General features: G+C 39.2%; 2 protein-coding genes across 4 annotated transcripts in view; both read left to right on the forward strand.

Annotated features, from left to right (window-relative positions):
- Nucleotides 1-12,053, forward strand: part of LOC131146345 (uncharacterized) — a 67,434-nt gene that overhangs the window by 32,383 nt on the left and 22,998 nt on the right. The window contains exon 6 of one of the 3 annotated variants that reach the window (XM_058095908.1): nt 9,707-10,028. The exons of 1 other annotated variant lie outside the window; for it this stretch is intronic. The gene's annotated coding sequence lies outside the window, so the exon portion shown is untranslated. Of the gene's footprint in view, nt 1-9,706; nt 10,029-11,549; nt 12,003-12,053 lie in introns of those variants that run through there. One more of the 3 variants, XM_058095909.1, reaches the window with a different exon arrangement.
- LOC131146346 (small polypeptide DEVIL 6-like) lies at nt 11,764-12,002 on the forward strand. The gene has a single exon (XM_058095912.1). The coding sequence runs from the start codon at nt 11,764-11,766 to the stop codon at nt 11,911-11,913; it is 150 nt and encodes a 49-aa protein (XP_057951895.1). The 3' UTR covers nt 11,914-12,002.

The raw sequence follows: 12,053 nt of genomic DNA on the forward strand, positions 1-12,053 counted from the left end.
TTTTGTAGCCCATTCGGAACGCTGTGCAGAGCATATAAAACGATTGTTTATAGGTGATTAGGTTAAGTCATCACACTTTGCGAGAGATCGAGAGAGAGAGTATTGTACCGCCGCACTCTCTATATTTTCTTCCTGATAATATTGAAATCCCTACAACTCTGTGGACATAGGCAAAATTGCCAAACCACATAAATACTGTCTTGTGCGTGTGATTGATTTTTATTTGGCGTGTATTCTTCCCATATTTTGTTTTTCACCGGTTTTGGGAATTTGTTGTTAATTCCCAGTAGGAGTGTTAGTAAGTTGTGCTTAGTACTTATTATGTCTTGTAAGTTGTTTTATTTATTTTCTCTCTCCTATGCTTGTATGGGAATTGTTAGTTGTTTCATTTCTTTGTCCCCCCATGCTAGCTAAGCTTATTAATGCTTTGTCCCCCCATGCTAGCTTATATATACCCCTTCATTGTAAGAACTATGTAGAGAGAAAAGTATTGTTATTGAATTAAAAAGGTTTTTCCTTTGTGAAGCTTGTTAAGCTTTGTCCAATCCTTTTGATAGTGTAGTGAGAGGCTACGTCGTTCTCCTTGGAGATCATGTGGTGAGAGACCACTATTTTATCCAACGACTCCATCCCTATCCCACCTTCACGACTTCCCTCCATCACCCACACGGCCATCACCAAGTTACACCTGAAGGCCACCAATCCATCATTTCATTTGCTGCATACATATCCATATTTCAAAGTGTGCACAAAAAACTTTAGACGAGTTCTAACTACCCTCCAAGGCATCCACATGGCCACACCAAAATACCCCCCACACGGCCACTTCCCCTCCATTACATTGCTGCGTTGGTCTCGGTGTTTCAAAGCTTGTTCCAAGGATTTTTCTGGCATGTTCAAAGACTTGTGTTGAACAATGTCAAGTCATCCAAACAATTCTCTTGGTAATCTCAGCACTTATTTGAACCCTTATTTTATATTGTAAGCCTTTGCTGGAAATTTGAAATTCCATATTTGATAAGCCATTTGCATCCATAGACTTCAATATTTCAGCTTGCTAGCTTGAAATCAATTCTGGGAATATTGTTGTGCTAATCATAGGACTTTTACTCTTGAAATATTGAAATAGCATCTTTCCACATTTAACTTGATTCCTTTGTGAAAGAACTCATGGGACTTATTTTCTGGACAGCATCATACACCTTTTTAAAATCTTTGAACATGTAAAATATAGCATGATTTATTGTGTTTATATTTGGATAACTGAATTCTTAATTTAAAGTGTATTGAGTGTATGTGCTTTGTATGAGGGTTAAAACTGTAGGACATAGGTCACCCCTCCCTGTCCTACATCAGGCAAGTTACTTGTCAGCTGATGTGGCTTGAAGATGTGGCAATGTGGTTGGGTTTAGTGAAAGAAAAGATAAATGCCTGATTTTATATTGTAATAATATGGACTGGATTGTCCCCCATCCTATTGGTTAAAGCTTGGGACTTTTATGTTGGAGGTATCAAGTTTGAATCAGGGGTGGGAAGGGATATGGGATTCAAGGTGGGCCCGTTGTGTAGCTCAGGCCTAGTATGTGTTCCTGAGTAGTTTAAAGGGAAGGGCACAAACAAGAGGGCCAGGTTGTGTGGAAAACATAAGGAAGTGAGGGAGGGAAAAAATTGGTTTTGGATTGCACTTTTACCTGCAACATGTGAATTGCTGGTAGCAACTTTCCAAAAACGAAAATTGGAGTGAAGTTAGATAAGAGGGTCGCAATTGTAGTAATGGTGGCGGTATGAGAGAAAAAAACAGGAATTTTAGGATTTTGAAGGAGGTCAGCTGGGAAATTTTCAGGTGGTGCATGTAGCCACACTACTCCTTGGATAGAGAAGAAATTTGGGGGAGAGTCTTTAGAAGGTGTCTTATCTTCGATGGTTGTTGTGGCATCACAAGATGATGTTGGGAAAGTGGTGTTCAAAAATGGTGGGCATGACTAATTTTTTGTAAAGTTGCATGGTGATAAACAGTTCTTTGACTTTTCAACTTCCTCGATTTCTTCATATAAATTGTGGAATTCTCTGGTTTGAAGCAATGTTGACCAAAATTGGAAGTGAAATGCAGTTGTTTTGTGGTTGTGAAATTTTAATTTTTGGATGATTCTTTCAGAATGATTGTAGGAGATAGAAGCAAAACAAAGAAAGGATGGTAGATGAGTTACAGAGGAAGATTGTGGACAATTGAGTTTGCTCTGATGCAATGATGCAATAGCTGCAGCAATTTAGGATTATTGTCAAGAGAGAAATTGTGAGAGAAAAAGACGAGAGAGGAGGAGAAAAGAAGAAGAGACAGTTGGGTGGGGGAAACTAATGTATTCAAATTCAACAAAATTAACTATTACATGGCTTTTACACCCTATTTATAAGAGGGCCTAGATTACAAGGAATTACACATAAACTGATAAACTGCTAAAAAAATACATGGAAATACAAATGAACCCCTAAAAATACACATCTATTACAAACCTACCCCCAAATAGACAAAAGCCTACATATAACTAAACATATTTGGGTTTAGGACCCAACAATGCCTTGACCGTACTCTTTGAAATTAGCTGCAAATTGGGTCAAATTGATCCATTCAATCATCCAATTCCCATCCTATATCACTGCCTCTTCTCAAGCCAATGCTTTTGTTCTTGCAATTCTGCTATAGATGACCAATGATTGAGCATACAGAGCATTTTGCTGACTTCCAAGCAAATTCTAAGTCAACAACCATGCAATCCCCATGTGGAGTCATTGGCTCTATATATGGTCAGGCGAGTCCATCTTCACACAGATTCTTGCACAAGATAGATTTCTCATTTCTTTTGAGAATAAGGCGAGATTGTTGGGCTTTTGTGGAGCCTAGTTGCGTTAAATTTGGATGATGACCCAACCTTTCTTTAATGAAAGATTTCTATCCTAAGGCTTAGTCCATGGAGCGAAGGCTTGAGCCTGTTTTGTAGCCCATTCGGAACCCTGTGCGCAGCATATAAAATGATTGTTTTTGGGTGATTAGGGTTAGTGGTCGCACTTCTCGAGAGAGCGAGAGAGAGAGTATTGTACCACCGCACTCTCTGTATTTTTCTCTTCCTGCTTGAAATCCCTGCAACTCCGTGGACGTGGGCAAAATTTCCGAACCACGTAAATACTGTCTTGTGCGTGTGATTGATTTTTCTTTGGCGTGTATTCTTTCTCTATTTTGTTTCTCACAGGTTTCGGGAATTTGTTCTTAATTCCCAACAACTGGTATCAGAGCCTAGGGTTAGGTTCGAGTGGGAGCAATGGTAGAGGAAGCAGGAAAGGCGTTTGGAATAGAAAAGTTTGATGGCAAAGACTTTGGATTCTTGAGGATGCAGATCGAGGATTATCTCTATGAGAAGAAGTTACATCTGCCACTTCTAGGAGAAAAACCGTCTACTATGAAGGACGAGGAATGGACTCTCCTTAACAGACAGGTACTGGGAGTTATAAGATTAACTTTGTCTAGGTCTGTTGCACACAACGTTGTGAAGGAGAAGACTACAGTAGATCTGATGAAGGCTTTGTTCGATATGTATGAAAAACCGTCAGCAAATAACAAGGTACATCTGATGAAGAAATTGTTTAATTTGAAGATGGTAGAGAATGCATCAGTAGCACAACATCTGAATGAGTTTAATACTATCACAAATCAATTATCATTTGTAGAAATTGATTTTGATGATGAGATTCGTGCATTGATCGTTTTGGCTTCGTTGCCAAACAGTTGGGAGGCAATGAGGATGGCAGTAAGCAACTCTACTGGAAAAGAAAAATTGAAGTATAATGATATACGACATTTAATTCTAGCTGAGGAGATTCGCAGAAGAGATGCGGGTGAAACCTTCGAATCTAGTTCTGCCCTAAACCTTGAGACAAGAGGCAGAGGTAATGACCGAAATTCAGATCGGGGTAGATCAAAATCCAGAAACTATAATCGAAGCAAAAGTAAATCTAGATCTGGCCAAAAGGGACAATGCTGGAAGTGCGGGAAAATAGGTCACTTTAGGAGACAATGCAAAAGCCTTAAGAAGAAGAATGAGGATGATTCTACTAATGCTATAACAGAAGAGGTACAGGATGCACTACTTCTTGCAGTAGACAATCCACTTGATGATTGGGTTTTGCACTCAGGAGCTTCGTTTCATACCACTTCACACCATGAAATCATACAGAACTATGTAGCAGGAGATTTTGGTAAGGTGTATTTGGCTGATGGTACGGCCTTGGATGTTGTGGGTATGGGAAACGTCCGAATGTCCTTGCCTAATGGGTCTGTTTGGTTACTAGAGAAGGTACGACATATTCCTGACTTGAGAAGGAATTTGATTTCTGTCGGACAACTTGATGATGAAGGGCATGCAATGTTGTTTGCTGGTGGCACTTGGAAGGTTACAAAGGGAGCCAGAGTATTGGCTCGTGGAAAGAAATCTGGTGCTCTGTACATGACCTCAAGTCCAAGAGACACAATTGCAGTTGCTGAAACAAGTATTGATACAAGCTTATGGCACCGCAGGCTTGGTCACTTGAGTGAGAAAGGGATGAAGATGCTGCTGTCAAAAGGGAAACTACAAAATTGAAGTCCGTTGATTTTGACCTGTGTGAAAGTTGCATCTTAGGAAAGCAGAAAAGGGTGAGTTTCTTGAAAAATGACATAACACCGAAGGCTGAAAAATTGGAGTTAGGCCACACAGATTTGTGGGGGCCTTCTCCTGCTGCATCCCTTGGAGGTTGAAGGTACTACGTTACTTTCATTGATGACTCAACCAGAAAGGTATGGGTTTATTTTCTGAAAAATAAATATAATGTATTTGATACTTTTAAAAAGTGGAAGGCTATGGTTGAGACAAAGACAGGTTTGAAAGTAAAGTGTTTGAGGTCGGACAATGGAGGAGAGTACATAGATGGAGGGTTCAGAGAGTATTGTGCTGCACATGGAATCATAATGGAAAAGACCATTCCTGGGACACCACAGCAGAATGGTTTGGCTAAGCACATGAATTGAACTCTCAATGAGCATGCTAGGAGTATAAGGTTGCATACTGGACTACTAAAAACTTTCTGGGTGCTGTTAGTACTGCAACTTATCTGATAAACTGAGGACCTTCAGTTCCCATGGAGTTCAGACTTCCTGAAGAGGTTTGGAGCGATAAAGAGGTAAAGTTTTCTCACTTAAAAGTTTTTGGTTGTGTTTCTTATGTTCATATTGATTCTAATGCTCGTAGTAAACTTGATGTAAAGTCCAAAATATGTTATTTCATTGGCTATGGTGATGAGAAATTTGGGTATCGATTTTGGGATGAACAAAATAGGAAGATCATTGGAAGTAGAAATGTGATATTTAATGAACAGGTTAAGTACAAGGACAGGTCAACTGTAGTGTCAGATGTCACAGCGATAGATCAGAAGAAATCTGAGTTTGTTAACTTAGATGAGTTGACTGAAAGTACTATCCAGGAAAGGGGTGAAGATGATAAGGAGAATGTAGAATCACTGACAAATCATAATACACCTGTAGCTGCGGTTCGTAGATCTTCCTAGACCATTAGACCTCCACAACGTTATTCACCTGCTCTAAATTATCTCCTCCTAACTGATGGTGGTGAGCCAGAGTGTTATGATGAAGCCTTGCGGGATGAAAGTTCAAGCAAGTGGGAGTTAGCCATGAAGGATGAGATGGATTCCTTGTTGGGGAATCAGACATAGGAACTGACTGAATTGCCAGTAGGGAAGAAGGCTTTGCACAACAAGTGGGTATACAGAATAAAAAATGAACATGATGGTAGCAAGCGCTACAAAGCTAGATTAGTTGTCAAAGGGTTCCAGCAAAAGGAGGGCATTGACTTCACAGAAATATTTTCTCCAGTGTTGAAGATGTCGACAATTAGACTGGTATTGGGAATGGTGGCTACAGGAAATCTACATCTTGAGCAGTTAGATGTGAAAACGGCATTCCTTCATTGTGACTTGGAGGAAGACATCTACATGATTCAGCCAGAAGGGTTCATTGTCCAAAGACAAGAGAATTTAGTCTGAAAGCTGAGAAAGAGCTTGTATGGTCTAAAACAAGCTCCAAGACAGTGGTATAAGAAATTTGATAGTTTTATGCATAAAATTGGGTTCAAGAGATGTGTAGCTGATCACTGTTGTTATGTTAAGTTCTTTGACAATTCTTACATCATTTTACTGTTATATGTAGATGATATGCTCATTGCAGGGTCTAGTATTGAGGAGATTAATAATTTGAAGAAGCAATTGTCAAAACAGTTTGCAATGAAGGATTTGGGAGCTGCAAAGCAAATCCTTGGAATGAGAATCATTAGAGACAAGGCTAATGGTACATTGAAGCTTTCATCAGAGTATGTGAAAAAAATTCTCAGCAGGCTCAACATGAATGAAGCTAAACCAGTGAGCACACCCCTGGGTAGTCATTTCAAACTAAGCAAGGAACAGTCACCGAAGACAGAAGAAGAAGGGGACCATATGAGCACGGTGCCCTATGCCTTAACTATTGGCAGCTTGATGTATGCTATGGTGTGTACAAAGCCAGACATTGCACATGCAGTGGGAGTTGTGAGCAGATTCATGAGTAGACCAGGAAAGCAGCATTGGGAGCCAGTCAAGTGGATTCTGAGATATCTGAGGGGTTCATCAGATACATATCTTTGCTTCACAGGTGCAAGTTTGAAACTGCGAGGTTATGTAGACGCTGATTTTGCTAGTGATAATGATAGTAGAAAGAGTACTACTGGGTTTGTATTTACTCTAGGTGGTACAGCTATATCTTGGGCTTCAAATTTGCAAAAGATTGTTACTTTGTCTACTACAGTGTTGGGCTTTTGTGGAGCCTAGTTGTGTTAAATTTGGAGGATGACTCGACCTTTATTTAATGAGAGATTTCTATCCTAAGGCTTAGTCCATGGAGCGAAGGCTTGGGCAATGCCCCTGGGAAAAATTTTTGGGCCCATTCGGAACGGAACCCTATGCGCAACATATAAAAGGATTGCTTTTGGATGATTAGGGTTTGTGATCAAACTTCGCGAGAGAGCGAGAGGGAGAGTATTGTACCGCTGCACTCTCTGTAATATTTCTTCCTGATAATAGTGAAATCCCTGCAACTCCGTGGACGTAGGCAAAATTGCCGAACCACGTAAATACTGTCTTGTGCATGTGATTCATTTTTCTTTGGCGTGTATTCTTTCTCTATTTTGTTTCTCACAGGTTTTGGAATTTGTTTTTTTTTAATTCCCAACATACAGAAGTTGAGTATGTTGTAGCAACTAAAGCTGGAAAGGAAATGATTTGGCTACATGATTTCTTAGACGAATTGGATAAGAAGCAGAAGATGGGCATTCTACATAGTGACAGTCAGAGTGCAATTTTTCTTGCCAAAAATTCGGCTTTTCATTCAAAGTCAAAACATATACAAACAAAATACCACTTTATCCGGTACCTTGTTGAAGATAAGCTAGTAATACTTGAGAAGATTTGTGGATCTAAGAATCCGACAGACATGTTGACTAAGGGCGTTACTATTGAGAAGCTAAGGCTGTGTGTAGCTTCAGTTGGTCTTCTAGCTTGAGGACAGGAGGATGAGTTGCAGGGATGAGGGATTGTTCATTTGGAGGATTGCAGTCGATATTGGTGATTGAACTAGTCTCGGAGTGGGAGATTTGTTGGGCTTTTGTGGAGCCTAGTTGCGTTAAATTTGGATGAGGACCTGAACTTTCTTTAATGAAAGATTTCTATCCTAAGGCTTAGTCCATGGAGCGAAGGCTTGGGCCCATTTTGTAGCCCATTCAGAACCCTGTGCGCAGCATATAAAATGATTGTTTTTGGGTGATTAGGGTTAGTGGTCGCACTTCGCGAGAGAGCGAGAGAGAGAGCATTGTACCACCGTACTCTCTGTATTTTTTTCTTCCTACTAATAGTGAAATCCCTGCAACTCCGTGGACGTAGGCAAAATTTCCGAACCATGTAAATACTTGTGCATGTGATTGATTTTTCTTTGGCGTGTATTCTTTTGATTTTTCTTTGGCGTGTATTCTTTCTCTATTTTGTTCTCACAGGTTTTAGGAATTTGTTCTTAATTCCCAACAAAGATATAGAGGCTTTCCTGCTGAACTTGCAATATAACTGAGATCATCATAGAATTTCAGCCACATTGGAACTTTTTGCAACTACCATTTCTCTTTATCGGCCATAGAAGTCCAACGTGCATGAAAAATAGAAGTGTTACCAATGAACCACGACCTTCCATTATCCAATCACAATCTTCAATACTTCTGAATTGGAAGATGAAAGAGCCCTTCGGTAATAAAAAGATCTCAAACTCAGCACCAACAGCTTGGCAATCTTTGGTAGAGCTTATTCATGATTTCATTCTGAACCATGTAATGAACAAATAGGTGGTCTGACTGTACCCCTTTTCCTAATCTTCTCAATTATATTCTTAACATACGTAAAATGGAGAAGGCTCGCCAAGAAATCGACTGATTACAGCATTCTGCCTTTTCTCTGAGAAAACTTTGAAGACTTCACTAAGAGGATTTGTCAAAACTCTCTCACAATGTTTCAAATGGTTGAAGGCATCTTCTACAGACAAAAGGAGGCAGCATCACTAGTAGTTGCGTGGGTGTGTTAAATCCTCTCCTGATGAATCGACAACAGAGCTTTCTGTTGAAGATGCTAAGGGGGGGAACCCAAGTGGAGAAGGAGCTTCAACCTGTGGGAGGTCAGGATGAGGCGAGTTTTGGCAATGTTGTGTGCTCAGAGGTACTGCACATTTCTGGGGATAGCAAGGATTGAAAGGATTGTAAAGGCTGTGGATATGAAGGTGTATAAGTGTCAATAAGTGAGTAAGGATGGTAGGTGCCAAAAGTCTTGTTAATAATTTTATGAACTTGACATGCGGGTGAACGAAGTTCTAAAAAGAGATTTTTCTGGAATTTTTTATGTTGAGGAGTCTCAGAATTGCACTAAGCTAGGGTTAGAGAAGGATAAAGAGGGAAACCATATTCAGAAGGAAAAGAAAAGGGGTGATATTTTGGGAAATAACATTGAGTATGATAGTGATTGGCCTGTGACAGTGGTCTGTTGCTGGATTAGTCTCACAAACAATTTGTTTATGCTTCTGACCCTTTTGTTGCACTTTGGGATATTTCTTATGTGCCTGTTTCTTTGTTTGAAGTTTTGGAGGATGTATCTATTTTTGAGGAAGGAGGATTGGGTGTTGTCTTAGCAGTTGGTAATCAGGGTGGTGCTGGGATTTTACTTACCCCTGTGGAGGAAGTTGGGCGCAAGATGTTGATGCTCAAAAACTTCTGGATGAGATGGGATTGACACTGGTTGATTTAGGGAATGAGGTTTGCCTGGATGGTACTAAAAGAGAAGCAAGAAAAGGACAGCATGACTGAGCAAGATCACAGAGCTGTCCATTACTATGGGAAGGGCTTAAAGAGGGGTTTTCTTAATTAGGGATTGTTAGGTTTTGCTGCGATTTCATTTCCTTTTTTTTTTTTTTTCCTGTTGCTGCTATGAGGATCTCTTGTCCTTTCCTTAGTTAAAGGTATCAATTTTTTATGCTCCATCCTAAAATTATGGCTTTATGTAAATAGGCAGGTTTAGCTGATTCTGTTCCTGAATCTCTCTACAGATACTCACTGACCAGGAGATTCCAAGGTAAGAGTTCTTTTCAGAACAGCATCTGTAATACAGGAACAGAAAACATTTGGCTATACTGTCATTCCGACAGAGGAACTAGTTGAATTAGTTGTTGGAATCTGGAATTTGAATCATGGCCAGGAAGAAATAATTGAATTCTTTGATAATTCAGCTTGCCAATTGATGTACTCAAACTGAAAGTTCAATTGTTCAATTGCTCGAGCATGGTTTGATTCTTCACCATTGTCCGTGTTTTCTTACGGTGCTCCATGCACATGGAACATAGAAAATGATAGTTGACCTTTGAGGCCAAAACCTCATGTTTTGATCTGTTGGATAAGTTCGGTATGGTATATTCATTATATAAGAATATATTACCTTATGAAGAAAAAGATGGTAATTCAGAGGCTGTACAAATAATGACTATGGTGAGATTTGGAAATACTCACTCCTGTTTACTGAATGCTTGTTGGAAAAGAAACCAACTTGTGTATGATCACTTGCCTTAAAATGACATCACAATTTCCATTCTAAGTTATGGTTATTCTAACTTTATTCAATTCCTTAAATCAAACGCAACAATACAAAATTAAATTATATGAGTGGGGACATTGGACTTCATTTCACGCTGCCTAGGTTGAAGGGAAGAGCGATTCTTGGCATGATAAGTAGACACGAGAAACACGAGTTACATACCCTTGCAGTGTTTTTTATTTTTGTCTGCTTTTATTATTATTTAATCATTTTTTCCTTAGAATTAATTTTTTTTTTTTTTTTTTTTTTAAAGTATGATGCATGTTTAGGCCTGGAAAGGAATGTCATGCACAAGAAACGTAAATGAAAAACTTCGTGGGTGACATATCTTTATCTGTATTAACAGCACAGATTATTGTTCTTTCTTTAACTTCTTTATTGAAAATGGGTATTACATGTGGAAGCTGTTGTGTTGGAGATTAGGATTAGATATGAGAAGATTGTTTAGGTATATATATATATATATGTTGGTCATTTGTGGCTTTGAGGAGATAAGATATTGATGTGTGCAGTTTTGTCACTTCCTAAAATGGAAAAAAGCTTGAGCCAAGGCATAGAATAGATGGAGAGGAAGTGGACGATCCATATCATATCATGTGGTGATGAGCAGCTGTGGGCGGTTGGGATGTGACGGAGGTCTTTGTTTAGCAAATTAAAGTATACATGAGGATGATGATGATGATGATGATGATGTGGGTAGGACTAGGCGTCTTCCGTGTTTGTCACAGACAGCCACCCCACCTGCCCTCGTGACCATCACGTGGACTCTTCCCCTCTCCCCCATGCCCTACCCCACACATTTGGGTGCAGCTGGGCTCCTCTTGCCTTTATATACAAAAACATTAATAATAATATTATTATTATTATTATTATTATATACTGGAAATTAAAAGTAAATGCTGTATGTATATATATATATATATATATATATATATATATATATATGGGGGAAATTAATGTGCTTCGAGAATATTAATGGTATGGTCCCTCATTATATTGTTCTAAAAATGTTCCCACCTCACCCTTCAAATAAATAAAATAAGTTCTTGCCTTTCCCCAAAAAAGGTATCCATCCACAATTTGGGGGTAGAAGAGTTGCTGTTGTAAATAGTAAAATTTAGATAAATGAAACTGTAATGGTTTGTTTGGTATACAAAAATGAAATTTTACAATTTAAAGATTGCAAATCGTAAGGGACTCCCTTGCATAGTTTCTTGTGAATTGGGACAGAGTGCAGTACAGTGTTGGAGTGGAGATCTAAGACTTCCTTTCTTGTCTTTATTTGTTTTTTTCTTCCTAAGGGGCACTGTATATTCCCATTATATAGCACTTTGCTGAGCCCATGCTGCTGAGGGTGAGGGTGAGGGTGAGGGTGAGAGCGAGGGTGGACCACAGCTTAATTTTCGCCTTATATAAGAGCAGCCTTCAATTCTGATCAATACTAGGGTAGCAACAGGGAAGACACAACAGAAAGTTAAAATACTGAATGCAGCGGATCCAAGAAGAAGATCAACGATGAAGAGGAGGAGTAGCAGAATTAATGGAGGCCCTAATAAGAGAAGGCTGTTCTCATGTAAAGGGTTTGGAGGGTTCCTTCGAGAGCAAAGAGGTAGGCTCTACATCATCAGAAGATGTATTGTTTTGCTTCTCTGCTCCCATGATTAATCCATGCACACATTCATTCATTTAAATTAAATGTATTTCACAAACTAATAATACTAATCAAAGCTACCCATCAATTCTTTTTCTTCCTCTCTCTCTCTCTCTCTCTCTCTCTGTTATTTTTCCTTAATTTGGATTGCATA

Source organism: Malania oleifera, chromosome 13 (assembly GCF_029873635.1).
Source record: "Malania oleifera isolate guangnan ecotype guangnan chromosome 13, ASM2987363v1, whole genome shotgun sequence".
Lineage (NCBI taxonomy): Eukaryota > Viridiplantae > Streptophyta > Magnoliopsida > Santalales > Ximeniaceae > Malania > Malania oleifera.